The sequence below is a fragment of the Mustela lutreola genome, chromosome 4 (genome assembly GCF_030435805.1).
Source record: "Mustela lutreola isolate mMusLut2 chromosome 4, mMusLut2.pri, whole genome shotgun sequence".
Taxonomy (NCBI): domain Eukaryota; kingdom Metazoa; phylum Chordata; class Mammalia; order Carnivora; family Mustelidae; genus Mustela; species Mustela lutreola.
Window position 1 is genome coordinate 184,881,277 of NC_081293.1, and position 25,099 is coordinate 184,906,375.

The window sequence follows — 25,099 nt, forward strand, 5'->3', positions numbered from 1 at the left end:
GACAGTAGAGTCTATGTGTCAGCTTGACCAGGCCACCCACATACTTGGTCACACATGATTCTCGATGTTTCTAGGATGGTGTAGTGCGGTGAGATAAACATCTGAACCGGCAGACTTTGAATAAATATGGAGCCATTAGCCTCCCTGAAATGGGTCGACCTCATCCAGTCAGTTGGAAGATCCAATCGAACCGGAGACTGGCCTCCCACAAGGGGGAGGGAAGCGCCTTCAGACCCGAGCAGCAACTCTCCTGCTGATGGACATTCCAGCTTGCATTGTCAGGACAACCCGTTCCTGAACACCTCTCTCTCCCTGTGTATGTGTGTACGCGTGTGCATGTCGTGTGTGGATGTGTGTGCGTGCACACACACCCACGTCCCACATCCCCAGGGCTCTCTTTCTCTGGAGAACCCAGACTAACCCGCCGGCCGTGCAGAGAACGGCTTCCCTGGCTTTTTCAAGTTTCCCGTCGTTGTGACAGAGGCTCCCGTGCCCTGAAGGCCTCTTGAATACTTCGGCTGTTCCATCTCCTCTGGAAGAACCCGGCGTGTGGGTTATGCGTTAGGGCCTGAGCGCCGGGGCTCACGCCTCCCCTCCGTCCTGTCAGCAGCGCACTCCCAAGGACTCGCATGGCACTCTGCAAGGACTGTAGGCAGCACACCACTGTTGATGAACAACCCAAAGGAGGCGCGGGCAGGCCTTTACCCCCGGGGTCGCCCACACGGGTGCTGGGAAGGAAGGGGAGAGGAGCACTCACACCTGCCCCCGTCCAGGCCCCCAAGGACAAGGTCAAGGACAATCCAGTATGTGGGAAAGGAGAAATCAGCCTTTACAGAGGTGCCTGCACAGAGTAGGTCCTCAAGGAACACGTGCCATCTCCAAGTGGCCCCCACCCACTCCGGTGCAGCCCTCAGTCCTGGAGCATTGTGTGGCAGCGGACCCTGGCCAGGGCAGACCTCAGGGGAATGCTGTGTCCTTTCTCCCCGTGGCCATGTGCTAGGAGTGTCCCTGCCTCCACTCTTCAGATCCAACATCCCTCTGCTCCCCACCCGCAGGGATCACTGGCTGTGGTGCAGCCCAGGACGTCTGTGTCGCTTTAACATCCCCTCCGATGGGCCTTGCCCTGCCGTCCTCCCCACCGAGGCCTCTTCCTACAAAGGTATCTTCCTTTGTCTTGACTGATGATATCGTCCTGTATGAGTCAGCACCTACCTGTCAGAGAAACAGACCCCAGAGGACAGGTAAGGGTACGGGGGTAGGTATCAGTTTAAGTATTAATGGTGGAGACAGCAAATCTGAAATTTGCAGGGCAGACCAGACAGCTGGAAACTCAGGCAGGAGTTCATGCTGCACTCTTGAGGGAGGCCATTTGGTGGAGTGGGTTCTGATTCCTTGGCAGCCTGCACGAGCAGGCAAAGCCTAAGCCAGAGTCCGGGCACTCGATTCCAAGAACGTGCACGTTAAGAACCTTCCATCACAAACAGCTTGAGCCAGGGGCGGCCTGGAGCACCAGGAGGTCAGAGCAGGCGCTGGGGGAACAGGGGGTCCTCCTCATCTCTCCTGAGGCGCCAGACTCCAGGGGCAGGTGCCAGGGAGAGGAGGACAAGAGGGGCTCGAAGACAACTGTTCCTGGTGCCTTCCAGCAGACAGCCCCACCTCCGTCCCCTCTGCCACCCTAGGCCTCTTGGTCCCAAGGCATCAAAGTATGACCGAGAACGTGTGGGCCCAGCGCATCTGGGCGAACCCTGGGTCACACGGGCTGACGCTGGAGGTGGGGGCCTGGTTTTCGCTGGAGCATGTGGAAGGCTGTGGCGTCCAAGTGTATCAAAGCAGCACCCTCCTCATGGCCATAATCAGTACTCATCTGGCTGCCCTGCGTGCAGGGTGCCCACCCCTCCTCGCCATGCAGATGAGCTCCTGAGGTTGGGGAGGGGGGTGAAGAGCACGTTGGGACAGGCGTGAGGACATTCTTGTCACAGCTTGGTTTCAGAGGCGCCCTTCCCGCGCGCTCCAGAGGGGTCCTGGAAGAGGCGGGCCAGCAGGTTCCGGCCCCGCTCCCGGCTCCCGGCTCCCAGCCTGGGCCAGAAGGGGAGGTACTGGGTGCAGGAGGACGTGCAGACCTTGGTGCCGATCCCGCAGGGCAGGCGGTACACCTCCAAGGCCTTTGCAGTCTCCTCGGAGTCCTCCTGCATCTGATTCCACACCAGGAGGCCTCTCTCCTCCAGGCTTCCTAATGGGAGACAGCAGAGCAGTCAGCCCCGGGCACTGACCCAGCACCACCGGGCTGGGGAGGCCTCTGGCGCCCCCTGCAGGCACTCGTGGGGTCTCTGCTCTGCGCCCTCCCCGAGCCATGGGGTCTCTGCTCTGCGCCCTCCCCGAGCCAACAGCACCTTCTCTTCCTGGTCCATCCAGAGTCCCATCGCAGGGGCGTTCCCTGAGCTCCCGCTGCGGGAGGGAACAATCTTCTACGAGCACCATCCTTGCCTCACCGGCAAAGGGCGGGTCTTTCCACGCTTTGTTTCTAGAATGCAGGTGCACTTTACACGTGGAGAGAACAAATGTGGAAAAGAGAGCACCACGAAGAGGGTGGGGAGGTTCTAGAAGAGAGCACTGAAAGCCCTCCTCACTGCAACGTCCTCAGCGCCCGACCTTCAGACTGCTCCTCGCCTCACATATTACCCTCTATTCTCATTGTCTGTTCTCTTGTCTTCCTCCCCTGTCAGCCCGTGGGTTTCTGGAAGGTGGGAGGCATGTCTTTCTGCTCTTTGTATTCTCAGGACACAGCCTGGAACACAGTAGTGTTTAGGGGGTTTTTTAGAAGGAAAGGAAGAGAGAGAGGAAGGGAAGAAAAGAATGCATGTGTTCTCTCCCTCACCAACTAGACTTTGGGCTCTTAGCTGTTTTTCTTTCTGCTTCTGGTGTGTTTCTCACCTTAGGGCTTTGAATTGTGGTTCCCCGCCCCGAAATCATAAGTTGAAGCCTTAACCCCACTGTCTCAGAACATGAATATATTTGGAGATAGGACCTTTAAAGAGGTAATTCCGTTAAAGATGAGGCCTTCGGGGGGGGGAACCCTAATCTAATATGACTGTTGTCCTTATAGAAAGAGCTCAGGACACACAGAGAGACACCAGGGAGGCACCCACCAGAGGAAAGGCCATGTGAGGTCACAGCAAGAAGGTGGCCATAGTGAGCCAAGGAGAGAGGCTTTGGGAGAAACCAACTCTGCCAGCACCTTGATCTCCGTCTTTTAGCTTCCAGACTATGAGGAAATCCACTTTGGCTGTTTACACCAGTCTAGGCTGCTTTGTTACAGCAGCCCTAGAAAGCTAATACGGACCTATACCTCCCACCCAGACCCAGGGCCTGCTCAGGATATGCTATGTTCAGCCTGACATGGTACTAAGGGTCCAAGAAGCCATGAGGGCCAGCCAGATGATGCTGGTCTATCCACACCACCAGCCTACAGAGCGAAGGCGAGCCCTACCGGGGATGGTGTTGTCCAGGAAAAAGCCCAGAAATCCACCAACAAACATGCCCGTGGTCAGCAGCACCTGGATGACCTGGTCCAGTTGGAGAATCCCTAGAGTGAAGACAAAAGAAACAGGGATTCCCAGGGACCAAGGTCCCCACTGGCCTTGCCCCTGGGGCGGTCACAGTTCAGAACACAGAGACTCACCTGTCTGGAGCTTCTCAGCATTGTTGTTCACCCAGCTGGGAATGGCGAGCCCACAGTAGATGGAGAAGCCAAAGATAAAGAGGTTTCTGGATGAGTTCATGTCCACATACTGCAGGAGAGAGGCCCCACAGCAGCCCGAGCCATCAGCTCCTGTACTGCCCGGCACTCTAACTCCCCGCACCAGGGTCCCCTCCCCACCCGCTGCCATCAGAGGTGGGGGAGCGAGGCCGGACGCAGCACCACACCCAGGGGGCAAACCAGGCACGGATTCCCACGTGGCCCTGGGAGCTGAGTGGTCCGGACAACCCAATGCAAACCGAGGCAGTTTCTGTTTTTCAGAAGCCTGGATGCTTCTGGCTGTTTCTTCTACTTGGAAACCACTGTAGTGTCTGGGACCAAGGACCTTCCCCGGCCCCAGCCCTGCCCCCTTTCAAGAGATGCACCAGCTGCTCTTCTCAGACCGCCAAGCCTCACCTGAAGATTGGAGATCCCCACAGCAGTGATGACCCCGAACATCACCAGGAACATGCCTCCGATCACTGGGGTCGGGATGGTGGCAAAGGCAGCCCCTATCTTCCCGAATACGCCCATCACCAGCAGCAAGCAGCCGGCAGCGACCATCACCATTCTGCTCCCCACCTGCAGGGCTCAGGACGACAAGAGGGGAGCTCAGTACCAGCCGGGCCTCGACCCTGCTCTGCAAACAATACTCTAGGTGACATGACCCCAATATGCAGCCCCCCCTTGGCCCCACACGGGCTTGGAAAGGATGAGGGTGTGATCTCGTGTCCCAGCATCTGGCCTCATCTCTTCACTCACTGCTCTCTCCCTGCCTTGAAGTCCTGACTCAAATGCTCCTTCCCCAGGAAGACTTTCCAGTGAGGCAAAAGGCCTCTCTTGGAGGCAGTGGCGCAGGGCTTAAGAATGGGCATTTGGGTCAAAACTACAATGAGATACCACCTCACATCAGTCAGAATGGCTAAAATTCACAAGTCAGGAAATGACAGATGCTGGCAAGGATATGGAGAAAGGGGAACCCTCCTACACTGTTGGTGGGAATGCAAGCTGGTGCAACCACTCTGGAAAACAGCATGGAGGTTCCTCAAAAGGTGAAAATAGAGCTACCCTACGACATAGCAATTGCACTACTGGGTATTTACCCTAAAGATATAAATGTAGTGATCTGAAGGGATACATGTACCCGAATGTTTATGGCAGCAATGTCCACAATAGCCAAACTATGGAAAGAACCTTGATGTCCATCAACAGATGAATGGATCAAGAAGATGTGGTATATATACACAATGGAATACTATGCAGCCATCAAAAGAAATGAAATCTTGCCATTTGTGATGACATAGATGGAACTAGAGGGTATTATGCTTATCAAAATCAGTCAATCAGAGAAAGACAATTATCATATGATCTCCCTGAAATGAGGAAGTTGAGAGGCGACATGGGGGGCTTGGGGGTAGGAAAAGAATAAATGAAACAAGATGGGATCGGGAGGGAGACAAACCATAAGAGACTCTTAATCTCACAAAACAAACTGAGCATTGCCGGGGGTAAGGGGGTAGGGAGAGGGTCGTGGAGTTATGGACATTGGAGAAGGTAAAAAAAAGGGGGGGGGCATTTGGGGACACCTGGGTGGCTCAGTGGTTTAAACATCTGCCTTCAGCTCAGGTCATGATCTCGGGGTCCTGGGATTGAGCCCCGTGTTGGCCTCCTTGTTCAAAGGGGGAGCCTGCTTCTCCCTCTCCTTCTATGTGTGCATGTTCTCTCTCTCTAGCTCTCTCTCTCTCAAATAAATAAAATCTTTTTTAAAAATTAGGAAAGCAAATTCAACAACATATTAAAAGGACCATACATTGTGATCAAGTGGGATTTAGCCTTGGGATGCAAGGATGTTTCAACATGCATATACAATAAATGTGATACACCACATAAGCAAAATGAAAGATAAAAACTGTACAATCATCTCATAGAAGCAGAAAAAGACTAAATAAATCTTTTTGTAACAAAAACTCTCAACAAATTGGGTATAGAAGAAACGTACCTCAATACATAAATGACAGCAGAGATGATATGATCTGATATAGAGAAAATCCTAGACTCAACCAAGAAACCATAAGGCCCAGTCAATGAACCAGTAAAGTCACAGAATGCAAAAATCAACATACCAGTTGCATTTCTATAAACTAACAATAAAATATCTGAAAATTAAAATAATCTGGTCACAATAGCATCAAAAACAATCAAATACTTAAGAATGAATTTAACCAAAGAAATGACAGATCTGTGTGCTAAAGATACTGTGTGCTATAAGATACTGATGAAAGAAATCAAAGAAGACACAAACAAATGGAAAGATATCATGGGTCCATGGATAAGACTTAAAGTCAAAATGTTCATACTACCTAAAGCTGTCTATAGATTCAGTGCAGTCCCTAACACAAACCCAATGGCATTTTTCAGAGAGATAGAAAAAAAAATCCTAAAATTTGTCTGTAGATACAAAAGACCCTGAATAGCTAAAGCAATCCTGAGAAAGAAGAATAAAGCTGGAGGCATCACATTGCCTGATTTCAAATGATACTACCAAGCTGTAGTAATTAAAATGGTATGGTCCTGACAAAATAGACACGTAGACCAACAGAACTGAATTCAGAGCCCCAAAGTAAAACCATGCATATATGGTCGGCTAATATTTGGCAAGAAAGCCAAGCATATTCAGTGGGGGAGATGATAGTCTCATCAATAAATGGGGTTGGGGGGCGCCTGGGTGGCTCAGTGGGTTAAGCCGCTGCCTTCGGCTCAGGTCATGATCTCAGGGTCCTGGGATCGAGTCCCGCGTCGGGCTCTCTGCTCAGCAGGGAGACTGCTTCCCTATCTCTCTCTCTCTGCCTGCCTCTCCATCTACTTGTAATTTCTCTCTGTCAAATTAATAAATAAAATCTTTTAAAAAAATAAATAAATGGGGTTGGGAAACCCAGAAAACCACATACAGAAGGATGAAATTAGACCTCTACCTTGCACCACTCAAAAAATTTAACTCAACATGTATTAAAGACTTAAATGTAAGATCTGAAACTATGAAAATCCTAGAAGAAGATATAGGGGGAAATCCCCTTGAAATTGGCATTGGCATTTTGGGGGGTTTGACACCAAAAGTATAAGCAACAAAAGCGAATGTAAACAAATGGGACTCCATCAAACTAAAAAGCTTCTGCTCAGCAAAGGCAACATCTGACAAAATAGAAAGGCATCCTGCAGGATGGGATAAAATATTTGTAAACCGGCAACCTGATCAAGGATTAATATCCAAAATGTATAAAGAATTTGTATGCCTCAATAATACAACAGTAATGATTTTTAAAATAGAGACACTGAATAGACATTTCTCCCAAGAAGACTCCCAGATGGCCAACAGATCCATGAAAAGATGCTCAACATCCCTCATCATCAGGGAAATGCAAATCAAAACCACAATGAAATATCACCTCACATCTGTTAAATTCAGTTAATAACAAGTGTTGGTAGAGATGTGCAGAAAAGGGAACCTTTGTGTGCTATTGATGGGAATGTAAGTTGGCAAAGTCACAATGGAAAACAGCATGGCTTTTCCTCAAAAAATTAAAAATAGAATCACCAGGTGACCCAGCAATTCCTCTTGTGAGTCTTTATGTCAAGAAACCAAAACATTAACTTGAAAAGATATCTGCAGCCCATGTTCATTGCAGCATGATTGACAAGAGCCAAGGTAATGGAAACAACCTAAATGATGGATGAGTGGAGAAAGAAATGTGGCGTGTATGTGCAATGTTAATCAGTCGTAAACACTGAGATCTTTCCATTTGCAGCAACATGGACAGACCTTGAAGGCATTATGCTAGGTGAAATATGTCAAAGAAAGACAAATATCTTACGATACCATTCCTATGTGGAATCTAAAAAAGCTAAAATCAGAGTGCCTAGATGGCTCAGTTGGGTAAGGGTTCAACTCTTGATTTCAGCTCAGGTCATGATCTCAGGGTTTGAGATCGAATCCCTCCCACCCCCGCCTTGGGCTCCATGCTGGGCATGGAGTCTCCTTAAGATTCTCTCTCTCAAGAATAAATGAAACAAGATGGGATCAGGAAGGAGACAAACCATAAGTGACTCTTAATCTCACAAAACAAACTGAGGGTTGCTGGGGGGAGGGGGGTTGGGGGGAAGGGGGTTGGGGTTATGGACATTGGGGAGGGTATGTGCTATGGTAAGTGCTGTGAAGTGTGTAAACCTGGTGATTCACATACCTGTACCCCGGGGGATAAAAATATATGTTTATAAAAAATAAAAAATTATTTAAAAAAAGATTCTCTCTCATTAAATTAATTAATTGATGGATGAATAAATGAACAAATGAACGAACGAATAAAATAAGTAAAAAAATAAATAAGCAGGATGCCTGGGTGGCTCAGTGGGTTAAAGCCTCTGCCTTCAGCTCAGGTCATGATCTCAGGGTCCTGGGATTGAGCCACATATCAGGCTCTCTGCTCAGCGGGGAGCCTGCTTCCCCCTCTCTCTCTGCTTGCCTCTCTGCCTACTTGTGATCTCTCTCTCTCTGTGTCAAATAAATAAATAAAATATTTAATAAATAAATAAATAAGTAAATAAGCTAAATGCACAGAAATAGAGTAGAGTGGTGGTTACCAGGGTGCTCAGGGTACAGATAATGGGGAGATGTTCGTCAAAGAGTACAACCTTTCAGTTAAAAAATGAGTAAGTTCTGGGGATCTACATGTACAATATTGTGATTACAGTTAACCAGGCCTCCCAATCACACATTTGAAAGTTGCTAAGAGGACAGATCTTAAGTGTTCTCACCACAAAAAAAGAAATTATAATTATGTAACACTATGGGAGTGTTAGCTCATGGTCATCCCGTGGCAAATCAGGAGTGTATCAAATAAACACATTTACAGCTCAAACTTAAGCCATATTATAGTATAGTGAAGTACATCTCAGTAAAGCTGCGGGGGAGGTGATGGGAAGGAAAATCCATGTGTCTGGAGTGCGGGGGGACAGAGACAGACATGATGAAGACCAAGGCTAGGCTCTACCATAAAGGGCAGTAAGGGCCACAGAGAGGAGCTAGAATGAAATCCAAACACAAGGCATGAACGAAATGCGGTGTCAATCTGTCCATGGACATGTCCCAGACATGCTGCTAAGTGAGATAAGCCAGTCGTAAAAAGACCAGTCCTGTAGGCTTACACTGTTAGGAAGTCCCTGGAGTCATCGAAACCATAGAAACAGCAACTAGAATGCTGGTTGAGGGTGCTGGGGAGAAAGGGGAATAAGGACTTGGTGGCTGCCGTGGCCGCCGCAGGTCTCAGTGTTTATGTTGTGTGTCTTTAACCACAATGAAAAGTATTTTTTTAAGTATCTTTCCACAGACACTCTAGTGGCAACTGCTGTGGTAAGAAAGTAGCAGATCCTGCCTTTGCTTATTTTTCTTTCCCATCTAAGAGCTTATTTATTTAAATGTCCTCCTGACAAGACATGCGGTAAGGATTTGCCACGTCAAAATAAATTTTTTGGTTGTGTTTTTTTTTTTTTTAAAAGATTTTATTTATTTACTTGAGAGAGAGACAGTGAGAGAGAGCATGAATGAGGAGAAGGTCAGAGAGAGAAGCAGACTCCCCATGGAGCTGGGAGTCCGATGCGGGACTCGATCCCGGGACTCCAGGATCATGACCTGAGCCGAAGGCAGTCGTCCAACCAACTGAGCCACCCAGGCGTCCCTTTGGTTGTGTTTGTAATCCTCATAAAGGAACAAGAAAAAAGGCTTGCCTCAAAGCAAACGGAAACTCAGCCCTGCCAATATTTTTATTTTAGGCCCTGAGCCCCGTGTTGGACGCCTGAGCTTTAGGTCAATCAAATAAGCAATCTGAGTTGCTTGAAAAGAGACTCATAGGGGCATGATGGATGCAGGTACCCGGCCTGAAGCTGCTGTCGGCGGACTTACCCTGGTGATGCCCAGCGCCCCGACGTTCTCGCTGTAGGAGGTGGTGCCGTTCCCTGTCCCCCAGGCCCCCGCCAGCAGACAGCCGAGACCCTCGATGCCAATGCCACGGTTGACAGCGTGCCTCGGAGGTGGGGGGGCCCCCACCAGCCGGGCACAGGCATAATAATCGCCTACGGACTCCACCATCGAGGAGATTACCCCTGCAATGATCCCAAAGACCCCGGCCAGGCTGATGGTGGGGAGACCCCACTGTCCTGCAGGAGCGATGCAGAGGGAATGTTAATCCAGAAGACCATGCGTTGCTGCGCCCAAAATAACTTCTGTGCTGGAAGGGGTCTTTGGGAAGCTTGCAAGACCCGGCAGTGTATCTCTCAACCCCACAAATGTCCAGAGGCTTTGGCATGGACTCCTGCCCTACCCACTCCTCCCTGAGGGCAAGCACACACCCAGACCTTGAGGGCACTGTGCACCAAAACAGCCAGCAGCGGGGCCCCTTCCTGGGCAGATCCTGAAGCATTTGGAAGCAGAGATTCTTATTCAGGGAGGCAGGAGCTCCACAGTCCATGGGGCCCGGCCAGCCCACCCTGGCACCTGGTTATTGATACACCTGAGCCAAAAGTGCTGGGAAAGGCAACCAGAAGTGGGCTAAGGGATGGCCTTGACCTCATCTTCCCAGAAATGCTCTAATTCAGGCTAAGGCTCCCTTGGGTAGAATCCAACTAATCCAGGAAGACTCCCAAAGTTCCGGCTAGAAGGTTGAGACCTCTCCGATCTGGCTGCTCTCAGGCCACGAGTTCTGAGTAACATGGAGAAGGGAAGGAGAGGAAGGTCCCGGAATGGGAGCCTTTGGTCTAACATCCCCAGAAGATTCTTAGGACAACCCAAGGGTCTCCTTCTTCTCTTAGGGGTCTCATATGGACCCCCTAGGGCCTGCTCCTCCTTGTCAGATCTTTTGGAGGCGATCCATCCCCTGCCTCTAGTCAACTCTCCATTCAGTGCACTTGACCCCACGGACAGTACTGGAAAACACATGTCCCTGGTAGAAAGGGGCCCTATCTTCTCGTTACCTGGGTAAGGGAAGCGAAACCAAGGAGCCTGGCTCAGCACATTGCCTTTGGTGTCAGTGCGGGCCAGGTGCCCATAGGCCGTGGGGGCTGTGGGAAGGGCGTTGGTGACCGTGAGCACGAAGCAGAGAAGCCACGAGAGGCAGAGCGCCAGCAGCACCTGCAGAGGGAGCCCCCTTCACTACCCTGCCCAGGGCCCCAGGCCCTGCCAACACCTCCCAGAGGTGCTGGGCCTGGGAGGGAGGTCAGGGAAGCTCTGTGAAATGAGGAAACGCTGGGTTACGGGCCCTTCCGATGCCAACAGCAATCTGTGTCATCATTAGTGCATTTAAGGAATGTAGGAAACAAACTGTGGGAAAACCCTGGGTCAAATGGAGGCAGAAAGGCCTAGCAAAACGGGCACGGCCTGGGTCAGAAGGATTACTGTCTGTTTCTCTTTCTACCATTGGCTGGTCACATGACCTTGGATCAAACCCTCTGAGCCTCAGTTTCCTCGTCTGTACAATGGAATGACAATCACTGTGCTGCGGAGCCTGAAGCTCTACTGAGATTTAATCCCTGGGGACAGAGCCCCAGAAAGGTGCATTTTTAGCAACACCCCCGAGGAAGTCTTGTGCACGCAGAATGGTAGGACCACCAGACTGCAGGGCAGTGAGGGATCAGTGAGATGTGGAAGTATCTTTTTACAATGTGAAATGTAGCTCACAGTGGAATTAAGGGCTGAAAACATACTGTGTGGTTGGCAGCCACACAGATCTCACACCGAGATGCAAATCCAGCAGAGCAGTGTCTGAAAAGGGAGGGACCAGCCCCACTGCAATGAGTCCAGATTACCCACAAGCCACCAAGACCTTGATCTGAGCAACCAGGTCATCAATTTTGTATAATTAGCCATGAACCTTGCTCTGGGGATGGCCCCAGGAACGTATGACAAGGCTGTCCCACACGGGTGCCCAGAGCAGCAACCTAGGGCAGAGTTCTCTGCTCTGGGGTGAGAAGCTTCATGAACAATGGGGACTGCATTACACCAAAAGCAGAGGAGTGTTCCCGTGGATGGCGGGGCTCCCCTTGACCTCCTTGTACAGCAGAGGGGTGGGGGTCAGGGAGGAGAGAACCTGCACACGGGGAAGTATTTGCCTTGGGGACCTTCTGGGAGTGCAAGAGGCTGACCCTGACCCTCACCCTCCGGGCGAGTCCACTAAGAAGGGAAGTGCTTCTTTCCAGAAGCGTGGGGAGTGCTTCTTACCGGGAAGACCTGAAACAGGTAGAACTTAGACGTGTGGCACTTCTTTCCTCCACAAACCGGCACAGGTACTGCGACGTTTTTCAGGTACTGAGAAAACAGTACGATGAGGAAGATGGTCCTGAAACAGAAACAAACCATGCCCAGGCTGGCTAGCTGGGGCTGTCCTGAGCAAGGGGCCAGGAAGTTGAGCCACCATGCATCTCTGGAAGGGGGTGGCCAGGGCCACACCGGGAGGGTCCCCAAGGAGGCAGGCCCCATCCCTGAGAAGGTGGGTTGTTGTTCCCTTTCAGAGCTGCTGGTGGCTGGAGAGGAACACCAGGAAGGGGGACCATTCCTCTCTGTGGGTCAGCTGCTGGACAGATCCCAGCAGACCGAGAGAGTGAGGCCAGAGTCAGAGACTGTCTTCTCTCTCAGGTCATTCTGCAAGTCCTCGTGGTCCGACCATCACAGCGGCATGAATGAGTGTGTCCAGTGCCAACCCCAAGTCCCTTTGAGGCTCTGTGGAAGTGCCTAAGGCCTCTTCTTTCCCTAAAGCCTTCCTGATCCTTCCAGTTGGCTGTCATGGCCCCCTTCCCTGGACCATGCATGGCCTTCTATGATTCTTATCACTGTCTCCTGGTGTCACAGCTCCTTGGACCCAAGGCTCCTCTCTCTCCTATACTACAAGATTATGGAGAGAGCTGGAGCCCTGCCTTTGCACCCTTCCCAGGTGCCAGAGGTCTACAAAGATTGGCTCAATGAAAACCTAGCAGGCAGAGGACCCGCAGTATCAATATTTTGTAAACATGACACTAAGTATCCTTACATACTGCCCATGATTAACTCATTGTTTTTGAGGACTAATCATGTAATAAATAGTCGTGGTATCTGTAAACCACAAGAGTTTGCCAATATCCAGAACACGTTATTCTGACTGGGTGATCTTCCGAAAAGAACTGAGCTTCCATTCCATTCCCAAGGAGTACTTACATGGCAGCAATCCCCCAGTGGACCCCAGCGTTACTGCCTGCAGAATCAAAGAGAGGCAAGGCCACCAAGGAGATTGTCGGAGCGATGGTCAAGGGGCCAATGAAGCGCATGAGAAACCCAATGAGGCCTGAGAATCCTACTAGCATCTGGACACAGGATGCAACCATAATGGCACCCTGCAACTGGAGAGAGAAGTACAGCTCAGACACCTTGAAGCTTGCAGGAACTGTGGGCCTCAGCCCAGCCCAGGCCATCATGGCAGACCCAGGGGCACAGGCCACCTCTCAACCTGGGCTACCCCCACAAGGGGGGGCCTCAGAGGCACTGTAGGATCAAAGCTGAATCCCAGAGTGACGGAGGCAAGGAGTGCCCTGTTCTTGCTCATCTCTCCAGTTCTGGATTTCCAACTACCTATTGGACATGTTCACTTCATTTGAAGGTTTTCTGGAAATAGCCTTCAAAAGTATTTATTGGTCATTGTGACCATGGTGGTGATGTCTAACGTCACTCCATAGCGTGCTGAACCTCTTGCTGCTTTATTTTTCTGTGTGCCCACTTTCTATTGCAAGGGTTGGCAAAAAAAAAATTTTTTTTTTTCCGTAAAGGACCACATAGTGAATATTTTCGGCTGGATGGGCCATATGGGCTCTGTCGAAACTTTCCCAGACAAGTTGTGAACAAATGAGCCTCACTGTGTTCCAATAACATTTCATGTGTAGATACTGAAATTAGAATTTCATATAATTCTGACACATCATGAATTCGTAGTCTTCTTTTCCAACCACTTAAAGTGTAAAACTGTTCTTAACTTGTGAGCTATATAAAACAAGCAGCAGGCCAGATCTCGTTCCTGGACTGTAGTTTGCCCACCCCTACTCGACTGGACCGACTGAATTTACTTAATGGCTCCTCTCTTACTCTCCTAGTTTGGATGTTGTGCATTCCGTTTTATCCCTGAAAACTTTTCCTTATTTTAAAGTCTGCTTTTTCTGAAAGTAACAGAGCAACTTCTCCTTTCTCTGGATTAGTGTTGGCATGGTGTATTTTCCTCCATCCACCTACTTTCAATCTCTGTGTGTCTTTATATTTATCTTTTAACGATATTTATTTATTTGTCAGAGAGAATGCGAGCACAAGCAGGGGGAGCGAGAAGCGGGAGGCTTCCTGCTGAGCAGAGATCGGATCCCAGGACCTGGGATCATGACCTGAGCCGAGGCAGACGCTTCACCGACTGAGCCACCCAGGCGCCCCTATGTGTCTTCATTTAAAGTAGGCTTCTTATAGATAACATATAGTTAGGTCACCTGTGTTTTGTATCCCCTCTGGCAATCTCTGTCATTTAGTTTGTATATTTAATCCACTGAGATTCAACTACATAGCTGGGTTGATATCTACCATACTCGTTACTGTTTTCTACTTGCTGACCTTGGTTCTTTGTTCCTATTTTTGTCTTCCTCTCTTTTTGTAGTTTTAATTGAGCATTTCATAGGATTCAATTTTTTGTCCTCTCTTAGTGTATCAGTTACACTAATTATTATTTTTTTTTTTTTTTACTTTTTTGAGCGGTTGCCCTAGAATTTGCAATGTACTTTTACAACTAATCCAAGTCCACTTTCAAAGAACGCTATGCCACTTCATGGGTAGTCTGAGCACCTTATAATAACAAAATAATTGTAATCCCTCCTTCTCATTCTTTCTATCATTGCTGTCACTCATCTCACTTATACCTAAGGACACATAAGTAGGTACATAAAAACTACCATGATACTGAAAGGTGAAGTTTGAACTGCTCTAAGGTGTTGAAAACTGAACTTGCCTTCTCTTCCCAGTTTTTTACTGTTTTTTGCTACCACCATGTCCTTAAACTAGATTCACTGTTGACTTTCACTTCCCCATTACTTGAGCCCAGTAAGGAACAACCTTCCCTGTTGGTCCTGCATTTGCATCACCTTCACTGGGGACTAGTGTAAGGAGATACATGTGGTGTGCTGACCACCAGTGGTTTCAGTCCTTGAGAAGTGTGTGGATAAATACAATTCAAATAAACAGGGAGACACTACCTTAAGTTCCAATAGCCTAGTTACATGAATTCAACCAATCAATCCAATTAATGAAAGGAGGTTGAAATTTGCAAGAACTTTCTCAGACTTTACAGCATTGGTGAAATGCATCAGACCAGCAGATGGAGCTCAACGGCCACAGATAAGGACTCGGGTTTGGCTCACTGTGTCAGACCCTTGGAGATAACGTGGGAAAAAAAAATAGTGGAGACTATTGTCCTAGGGCAAAAGGAATCCCTACCCTGGACCCTGGGTTTCAGGCAGGAGTTGGCAAACTTTTTCTGTAAAAAGCCAGATAGTAAATATTTTAGACTTTGTGAGCCATGTGTGCTTTCTACCACATTTTCTTTTCTTTTCTTTTCTTTCTTTCTTTTTTTTAAACAACCTTATAAACTGTAAAAAGCATTCTTAATGCGTGAGCAGTTAAAAAGCAGACCTCAGGCTGGATTTGGTCCCAGAGCCGAAGTTTTCATATTCCTTTAAAGAACTTTAAAGGACTCTGTATATCGTAAACACAAAAATAAACAATAAGCTTTGCGCAGTGGCAATATTGTAGCCACTGAGGTTTGTCCGAGGAGCAATTATTGCTAATTGAAAAATAAACAATAGGGGTGCCTGGGTGGCTCTGTGGGTTAAGCTGCTGCCTTCGGCTCAGGTCATGATCCCAGGGTCCTGGGATCGAGCCCCGCATCAGGCTCTCTGCTCAGCAGGGAGCCTGCTTCCTCCTCTCTCTCTGCCTACTTGTGATCTCTGTCAAATAAATAAATAAATAAATCTTTAAAAAAATAATAATAATAAAGGTTAAAGAGAATATGGTATCTCTGCCACTTGGGGTCACATGTTTAACACAGGTACAGCATGACCCATATCCCTAAACACCTCCCTCACTATTAATACTGTTCAAGCTCCAGGGAAATTATTTTCCAGAACTCTTGCCCGGTGTCCTTGAAACACAAGGCAACGGCTTCCGAATGTGCCAAAGGTTTCTGAGTTGCGCTATGATAGGGCTGGAAGCAGATGCTTCGTTAGGAGACAGGGAAGACTTGAGCAGACGTGCTTAGGTAGGAGAAGAGACAAATGAATGCATCAGATCTTTCTTCTCGGATACTGTGCAGGCAAGAGATTCCTGCAGGAGAAATTCCAGAGCTCAGCTGGTCTGCGTGGAAGGGAAACCTTCCCTGGCGTCTAGCAGAGCAGGGTGAGGAACCCCCACTTCTTGTTCTTTGCTTGGTTTTAATTTGGATTTAATGAAGCCAAATATGGGCTCCTCGGGGGCACAGCAAAAACAAACAAATAGACAAACACCCACAAGCCGTGCACGTGTTCTGTGACTCATTCTGTCGACGGCCTCATAAAACCAGGCTTCCTGAAGAAGCATAGCCTAATTTGGAGAAGGCACTATAACACGTGGCATCTGAGATTGGCCAGTGTAACTGGCAAAAATCCAGGACTCACCAGCTTGACAAGTGAAATTCTTAGGGAATATCTTGGTCCAGAGCTCCCACGGGAGTGTTCTTTAAAGATTCAAGAGCCTTGTTAACTAACTCTGGGTCTAACCTGAGATAAAAAGGAAGCACAAGGCCTTGAGGGGGTGATGGAGGGACTGAGCACTCTCAGTGCACAGGTGGGTGCAAAAAGGCTGCTTCTGAAAGGGAAGAACCGCAGAAGGTTCAGCTGACACTCACGGGTCTAGCTCAGATGGACGTCCTCTGCCCCTACAGCTCAGTGCTCCCTGAGGTACCACGGACCCCACACTGAATGAGGACAGACCCTGTCAGAAGCCGGGAGCTTCCACTCTGCCATGGGGCTTCGGGTGAGGCTGGGGTCTGGCGCAGCTCCTCCACCCCCTCCCTTTCACAGACCCTTACTAACCAGTCCACTCTGTTTGGAATTAGACAACTAGTGAATAGCATCAGTAGCTCCAATCAGAGACCCCAACCATTATCTCGAGTAGGGCCAGAAAGACATTCAAGTTTTTGCTTGATTAAAGGAACATTTACTGATTAAAGGAAATACTGATGGGCTCCTCGGAGGCTCAGTCAAATTTCTGCCTTTGGCTCTGGTCATGATCCCAGAGTCCTGGCATCGAGTCCCACATCGGGCTCCTTGCTCAGGTGGGGGCCTGCTTCTCCCTCCTCCCCTCCTCCCGCTTGTAGCACATACTCTCTCTCTCTCTCTCTCAAAAATAAATAAGTAAAATCTTTTTTAAAAATAAAGGAAATAGTTATGGTCAGGCAAAGAAAAGGCAGTTACATAGGAGGAGTTCCTAGGATTCATGAGCCAGTGACAGTCCCTCCCCCCCAGGACAGACATTACCTCACAAGGTAATCTAATTCAAGCAACAAAGACTTGAGTTTCACCATGTGAGTCCCTGAATTCAGAGAGCATGGGTGTCGCTCACCTAATGGACAAAGGAGGAGGCTGTTAAGAGTATTTAACACTTCCACAGAAGGCCCTTGGTGGGAAAAAGAAAGCAAGTCTAAATGCAGCCTGTGGGCTGAGTTATGTGTGATACTACGCACGCGCATAAATGCCCAGGGTTGCCCCTGTGGGCTCGGGGCAGGGCCAGCAACTAGCAGTCCGGTCTGACAAGTGGATCGTACAAGGCTCTGTTGAAATTTTACCTTGTGTGGGATAGGGTTTATAGTTAAATCTCAAGTACTGGTGGTTCATGGTGATACCCCCGAGTCTTAAAAAGAGGGAGGAAGTATGACCTAGAATGTAGTCACAAGGGTCTATGAGTTGATACCTTGGGCCACAAACCACGCGCACGGGGCCCCCGAACAACAGAATCCCTATCTCCGTCTGAAGGCGCTTGCATTGCCCACGGTGGTCCAGATTGTCAACAGCGATGGGCACGTGTGCCGTTGGTGGGAGACTAGGAGAGTGTGCGGCCCATCGTGGAGCTGGCAGTCTGCCCACGCCTGACATTTCACAGAGTATGGAAGGATTTTGTATTTTTATAAACTGGTATTCACGGTGTTGCTGGTTTGAGCTCTGCTTATTCTGCAACTGAAGACCCAGCCCAGACTACTGTGGCCGCCCAGACTGCCCACCGGCATGAAGATCAACGTCTGCAGCAGGCAGCTCAAGGATTTCCTGGCCTCCGTCACCATGTGAGCCAGTTCCTACAACACATCTCCTCCTGCATGTACCTCTACACGTCCCGTTGGTTCTGCTCCTCCGGTGATCCCTGACTGGTACACACACCCTATGATTCGGCCAGCCCATTCCTACATGTCTGTTCGGTGGAAAACATAGATATGTTCACCTAAAAGTACCAAATACACAGACGTCCATAGCAATACTATCTATAGAAGCCAGTAACTGGAAACTACCCTTAAACACAGTTTGGGTAACAGCAGAATAGAGAAGTAAATTACTGCGTAATTATGTAACAGAATGCTACTCAGTAAAGAGAATGAAGAGTCTACCCCTACATATAACTGGGGGAAAGCCTCTTGTAAAAATCATGGTGAATGAAGAAGGCAGACACAAACTGGTATGTGCTGAGGAGTTCTGTATAGAAAGTTCAAAACCAGGTGAAACTCATCTATGGAAACTCATCTGTTTCTTGATCCTGTTGCTGGTAACAGGAGCAAGTTCAGCTTGGGAAATTTATCGTGTTATTTTCTCTATGTCCTAAATAAAATTTTAAGGTTCATTTACAAAGGGACAAGTGCAGACTTCGGAAGGAGGCGAGAGATAAATAGAACTAGAGCAAAATTATCAAGCACATCGTCATAGTATAACATCACCCAGTCCACCTCCCCTTGGCCCGTTACCTCTCGGATCCTCTTCTGCCATTCCTCGGTGAACTCAGGAGAGCTGGTGTTCACCAGACTGGCATTGAATGTCCACTCAGGGCACTTCCAAGCAGGAAGGGAGAGCATGGCTAGGGAGGGTGCCACGAAAGCAAATGTCCCTCCCTGGAGAATGGGCAGCCTGGAGGAGGGGGACAAGGAAGCAGTTACCCACAAGATCTGTTAGCCCGGGTCTGAAACTGGGCCCAGTGGCGGTCCTTTAATCCCAACCCCTAGCCTGATTTAGAGGCCATCCATGACCCAGCTGGTCTATGTATACAAGGAGCTCCTGCTGGGCTCCCAGTCAGACCCAGGAACCCTGCCAAACCTTGGACAGAAAACATGTCTACCCTGGTCCCGGAGAATCTTCCCCAGGGCCCAGGATAAAAACACAGCTCCGATGGGGAGGTCTCCCACCAAGAGAAGCACAGCCTAAAATTTGGGTTGCCAGACTCCTTTGTGTCTTCAAAATGACCAGCAATCCCAGACCTTGACCTCCAAGCTTCCTTTTTATCCCATGGACAGAAGAGTTTTTAGGTCAATTATCAGGGCAAGTTCCTTCCATCCAGGCCCTTCTGACTCCTGCTCAGCCTCTCCCCTCTGGCCTCTGAGAACTCCTAAAACTTTCTTCCCTTTGAGGTAAATGCGGCCTGATAAGTCAACCTCCAACAAGCCCCTCTTTATTAGATCAGAGGCTATCTGGGCTAGCCTAGTCTGCCACCCATGACATTAATATTGGGGAAAGGTGGCACAGAGGCACCCCAGCGTTTTGCTACACTCAGTTCAGATATTTTTTCTTCACAATACAAGAAAGGTATACTCAGAATTTCACAAAAACCTCTTGGAGGATTATTCTTGAGAGTGACTCAGTACATCCTATGTAATGAAAATACAAATTTTCTTACAGGTTTTAAAAAAGATTTTATTTATTTGTTTGACACAGAGAGAGAAGGAACACAGCAGGGGGAGTGGGAGAGGGAGAACAGGCTTCCCAGAGCAGGAAGCCCAGTGTGGGGCTCGATCCCAGGACCCTGGGATCATGACCTGAGCCAAAGGCAGATGATTAACAACTGAGCCACCCAGGCACCCCCTGAAAATATAAATTTGATGGAAGAGTTTGGCTGCCTAAGTGGCCTTGGTCTCTTAGCTGAACATGAGAGTCGATGACGCCTGGGCATCAGCCTGAGAGGAGTTGGTGGGCTTGTCTAGGACTGTGCCCAGGTACGGGGTGTACGTAAAGCTCCAGGGGATTCCAGTGTGCAGCCAGGGTCGAGGACAGCTGATCTACCTCCGTAAGTCTAGACCCGCAAGGTTCCACGATAGAACAGAATACATTGCCCACACGAGGCAGGAATACACAGGGGATGGTATGGGTATGTGTGAATACCTTCTCAATTTAAAAATTATGACTCTAAGTATCTTTTTTAAAAGATTTTATTTATTTGACAGAGAGAGAGAGAGAACACAAGCAGGCAGAGCAGCAGGCAGAGGCAGAGAGAGAAGCAGGCTCCTCGCCGAGCAAGGAGCCTGATGCAGGACTCAGTCCCAGGACCCCAAGGATCATGACCTGAGCCAAAGGCAGCTGCTCAACCAACTAGGCTTCCCAGGCCTCCCATGACTCTAAATATCTTTTTTTTTTTTTTTTAAGATTTTATTTATTTGACAGACAGAGATCACAAGTAGGCAGAGAGGCAGGCAGATAGAGAGTGAGAGAAGGAAGCAGGCTCCCTGCTGAGCAGAGAGCCCGATTTGGGACTCGATCCCAGGACCCTGAGATCATGACCTGAGCCGAAGGCAGTGGCTTAACCCACTGAGCCACCCAGGCGCCCCAACTCTAAATATCTTGATAGAGAAGGGAAACCTGCTCTACTTTGATCTTTAAAAAATCCCCTTGAGCTTTCAAAGTGAACATATAAACCTTTGTATATGGATATAACCAGAGTGACATGAAACAGAACTTGTGTTGTAATTTTTTTTTTTTTTTTTTGCTATAATTCCATACACATGTTGCACTCATTCACCAAGTGTCTATTGAGGATCTGCTCTTGGTGGGCAGTGGCTGCCATGATACTGAGGACAGCACGGCAAGTGAAACCAAACTCCCATTTACATTTTAGGGACACACATCTCAGCCTCATACTAACAAAATAACCACTTCCAGTAACTTACCTTCAAGGATTACTTTAAACACCTCATGACAATGCTCACATACAGTCTGCCATGTCCATTCTACTGGGTTCCACAAGGGCAGGGATTCGTTATCTTTCATTCCCATCCCTCCAGCGCTGAGCCTGGCACCCCAACATTGGGCTTATCCTTTGTTTTTTGGCATGGAATGAAGTCCTAGCAAGGGTTATTTTGCATTTCATTAAGCTAGGAGAGATGTGCACCCATTCGTGTGGTATATTGTCTGTTCTCTATAAACTGTCTGCTCATTACATAGGGTTTGGATACAGTCAAAATATATTCATAACAATTCTTAGGATAGTGAGCTTTCTTTTCATTAAAAAAAAAAAATGCTTTCTGTTACTATATGCAGGAATCCGTCCCCAGTTCAGAAATCATTAAAGAGAGCATTTCCAAATTTTCAAGCAGTTGAGCTCCTTTCTAATTCTATTCATGTTATTTTCTTCCAAGATGATTACAGGTCATTGGGATAATATGATACATGGACTTTCTGCCTTTTGGTAATTGCTAAATATCTTTTATGTCCAAGAGCAAGATGAATTTTTTTTCATTTATTTGTCTAAGTGTATTATTATGTTCTACCTTCATGTTCACACGACATATCCATACATTTTTCCCTTGTTATTTTATCCTTACACCTTCCAGTTCCATTTTCTATTCCTTCTGCCCCATTCCCACCCCCATTTTATTAGGTATAACTTTTTTAAAGATATTATTTATTTTAGAGAGAGAGTGCATGAGTGCGAGCTGGGGCAGGAGGAGGGAGGTAGAGAGAGGGAATCTCCAGCAGACTCTGTGCTGAGTGCGGAGCCCATCGTGGGGCCGGATCTCATGATCCTGAGACCATGACCCAAGCCAAAAGCAAGAGTTGAATGCTTAATGGACTGAGCCACCCAGGCACCCCAGACATAACTTCTTATCAGTACCCTTTACATATATAGGTAAGAGAGAGAGAGATCTACATACACACCTTGCATTTCTGCTAGTTCTTCCTTTATGCATGTCCCCAGTATGTGTATAGGATATGTGCACTCAGTACTATTCTAGGCTTTTGTTGTTATATGTATGTCTTACCTTTGGTGGTGACCTTGATGCCTATCTGTATTCTTGTCACCGACCATGATGACAATCTCTATATTTTTAAAATCTGCACATGGGTATGATTCACTATTATTCTACATGTGCCTTCTGACTTGCATGTTTCTCTTATAAACTATAGACTGTTGATTTGGAACCAACTCAACATTTTAGATCCGGAAGAGCCTCTTGAAACATATCCAGCTTGGTCTTGTCATTTGCATAGGTAGAGGATCTTGACCTGAGGTCATAGAGTTAACCAGGAGGAGTGCTCAGGGCTCCTCCTTCTTCATCCAGGTTCCTCACTGCCCTATGACACTGAGAAAGAGCAGGAACACACCTACAGCAAGTTTAAATCCGGCTCTACCTCCTATCAGTTGTGTGACCTAGCTAGGCATGCTGCCCAACTTCTGCAAGCCTTAGTGTCATCTTTAACAAAATAAGAGTCCTCTCCCCGGGGAGTAGCCATGAAGATTAAATATATATAAATGTGGAGGCCAGTGCCTGGGGCCCAGAGGAGCTCAGCAGACAGCAGTTATTGTCCTTACTTTATGACTCCCTCAGAAATGTGTGGGTACTTCCCGAGAAGGTGGTGTATGTTAAGACATTTTCTTTTGTGTTTTCTCTTACAGATGCTCTATTGTGGGCTTTTTAAAAAAACTGTTGTCTGGCATTCCCAACTCTTGCAGGTGGGTTCTCTAAGATTTGTTTTTCTGCATCCTTTGTTTTCTTTTGTGTTGTTGGAATTCCTGTGTTCGGGCTGGTCCAAGGCTGTGTCTTTACGTTAATTATCCCCTTGCTCTGTGGCCCACTGTACTCAGCCCTGCAGGTTGTACAGCGTCACCTGCACAGAGCTCCAAAGCTTCCACTTTACTACTGATCCAGTTCTTAAAACAGACACAATCTCTCTACTGTAGGGGCTTGTGTTAACATTTAAGGGTTAACGTCTGAGGCACAGCTCTCTTCGTATGATATCACAACACGTGTCTGTCGGGATGGAGTTGCTTCTGTTGCATCTACTCATCATCACTTTGAAGCTTATTACTCTAGTATTGTTGTTGGACCTATTTCAGAGGTCCCACTTCCCTGGTTCTTGTTTTTGTCACATTTGATTTGAAAGAGGTGCTCTGACCATGTCCCACAAGTTCCAACACGCTGTGTATTACTTTGAACATTTACACATCACCTTGTGTCAAATAGGATTGAAGGGACTTACAATTATATCACAATATAGTAAGGACCTACCACTCTACACTCAGACCACCCGGTTTTACCTTCCGGCTCTTCCTCTCCTCCTCCCAGCCCCACTCGCTACATTCCCAGCCTCATGAACCTTTACAGGAAGAGCCAGTCTGGGCTCAGAGTGGGATCTGGCTGCAACTCTCCATTGCTGCCCTCACAACATCCGGTATAAAATGTGGGCAGACTTTCCCAGACTATCCTTCCAGCCTTCACTGTCTCATGAGGATGCTCGAGTCTGAAGAAGAGAAGATGCCCTGCCATCCTTCTTTACAATGACTTACAAATTTCCTAAGAAAAGGTTAAATGTCAAAATCTGTATATCACATGTCTTATAGGATAGGTATATTGGGTTGGCAGAGCCAGAGGAATGTGTCCCCAGGGCTACTATTAACATCTACGTTTACATAGTATTATAAAGGTACAAAAGTTATCTCAAGAGCCCTTCAGGGAAGTGACGCTGCACTTCTTGGGCTGGAAGAGACTGGGGGCTGGGGGCGGGGAGGGCAAGTGGTGGTAGGAGGGCTCAGCTCGGAAGTGGGGAAGCCCTGATGAGAAAGGCTGAGTCACCCACCAAATTGCAACAGTGTGTTTGTTATAAAAACAACTGATGACAAGGCATGAGCTAAGAACAAACTAGAGCTTATGTTAATGAGTAGAGGAGACATTTTTCTTCCTCTCTTTGTAGTCCCGATTTAACCCAGAAACAGAAATATCTACCCTTTTGAAAGCACTGGGAAGATAAACTCCCACCCTTCCCTCGGAGCTCTCAGGTTCTCCTGTTGAAGAAAAAGGTATTCATGACACTAGTTAATGACATTCTTTCTAGTGACTTTATTCAAGGAGACGACTACAATGTAGTTCTGTAGTAGGGGAGAATGATCTGGCTTAACTCCGAATACCATAAGAAAAGGTGGGAATTTATAGCCCAGGAGCAGGGATGGGTCAGGGGCTGGAAAATGACCAAGAGGAAACATCAGGGATAAGGTAGGAGGTAGGGAAATCCTGAAGGCAGGCCAGGGTGATCAGACATCACCTGAACGATGGTAGAGAATGAGGAACCCAATCAGATGTGGAAGGTGAGGATGCTGACTATACTGAATTAGCAAGATTCTTGCTGAAATTGGAAAATGCAGAGACCAATATGAAAACTCAAAAGTCAGACTTAGTGTCTGTTGGACTTAAGAGAGAATGGTCATAGTTGATCTTGTCCATTAGACATTATTATGACTACATAGATCTCTTCCAGTTAAGTGATGAATAAACAGAAAACTCAGCATGACTTGGGCCTGAAAAAGATCCCGCAGAAGAGGGGAAATGTTTCCCTGCTCTGAAATTTAGAGAAAAAAATTTCCTTTAAGAAGCAAGTGAAAATTGTTGAGTATGCTCAAAAATAACAAATGATATACCTGTATTATAGAATAACTCGGGACAATATTTTTTCAAGATTTATTTATTTATTTGAGAGAGGGAGAATGAATATGAGGGGAAGGGCAGACTGAGAGAGAGAGAGAGACACTTCACCCTGAACATGGAGGCCAACACTAGGCTCAATCCCAGGACCCTGAGATCAGGACCTGAGCCAAAATCTAAAGTCAGACCCTTAACTGGCTAAGCCACCTTATAGCCCCACTTTGATATTTTTATTTTATTTACTTATTTATTAAAGAGAAAGAGTAAAAGCACAAGCAGGCGGAGGGAGAGGGAGAAGCAGGTTTCCCTGATGAGCAGGGAACCCCATGTGGGGCTAGATCCCAGGACTCTG

At 47.8% G+C, this 25,099-nt stretch overlaps 1 protein-coding gene and 1 non-coding gene across 9 annotated transcripts in view; one reads left to right on the forward strand and one right to left on the reverse strand.

Annotated features, from left to right (window-relative positions):
• LOC131829798 (solute carrier family 23 member 2-like) overlaps positions 1-25,099 on the reverse strand; it is a 51,627-nt gene that overhangs the window by 3,903 nt on the left and 22,625 nt on the right. For 3 of the 8 annotated variants that reach the window (XM_059171920.1, XM_059171921.1, XM_059171925.1), the window contains 10 exons: positions 18,814-18,973; positions 12,969-13,150; positions 12,000-12,117; positions 10,757-10,913; positions 9,690-9,943; positions 4,154-4,318; positions 3,680-3,788; positions 3,488-3,583; positions 2,391-2,537; positions 645-2,230 (listed from right to left, as the gene is read on the reverse strand). In XM_059171920.1, the coding sequence (XP_059027903.1) occupies positions 1,974-2,230; positions 2,391-2,537; positions 3,488-3,583; positions 3,680-3,788; positions 4,154-4,318; positions 9,690-9,943; positions 10,757-10,913; positions 12,000-12,117; positions 12,969-13,150; positions 18,814-18,973 (1,645 nt within the window). In that variant the 3' untranslated portion in view covers positions 645-1,973. Of the gene's footprint in view, positions 1-644; positions 2,356-2,387; positions 2,538-3,487; positions 3,584-3,679; positions 3,789-4,153; positions 4,319-9,689; positions 9,944-10,756; positions 10,914-11,999; positions 12,118-12,968; positions 13,151-18,813; positions 18,974-25,099 lie in introns of those variants that run through there. The other 5 variants (XR_009353002.1, XR_009353003.1, XM_059171922.1 and 2 more) reach the window with 5 other exon arrangements.
• Positions 15,559-15,700, forward strand: LOC131830874 (U4 spliceosomal RNA). The gene has a single exon (XR_009353427.1). It is a non-coding gene; the product is annotated as a U4 spliceosomal RNA (small nuclear RNA).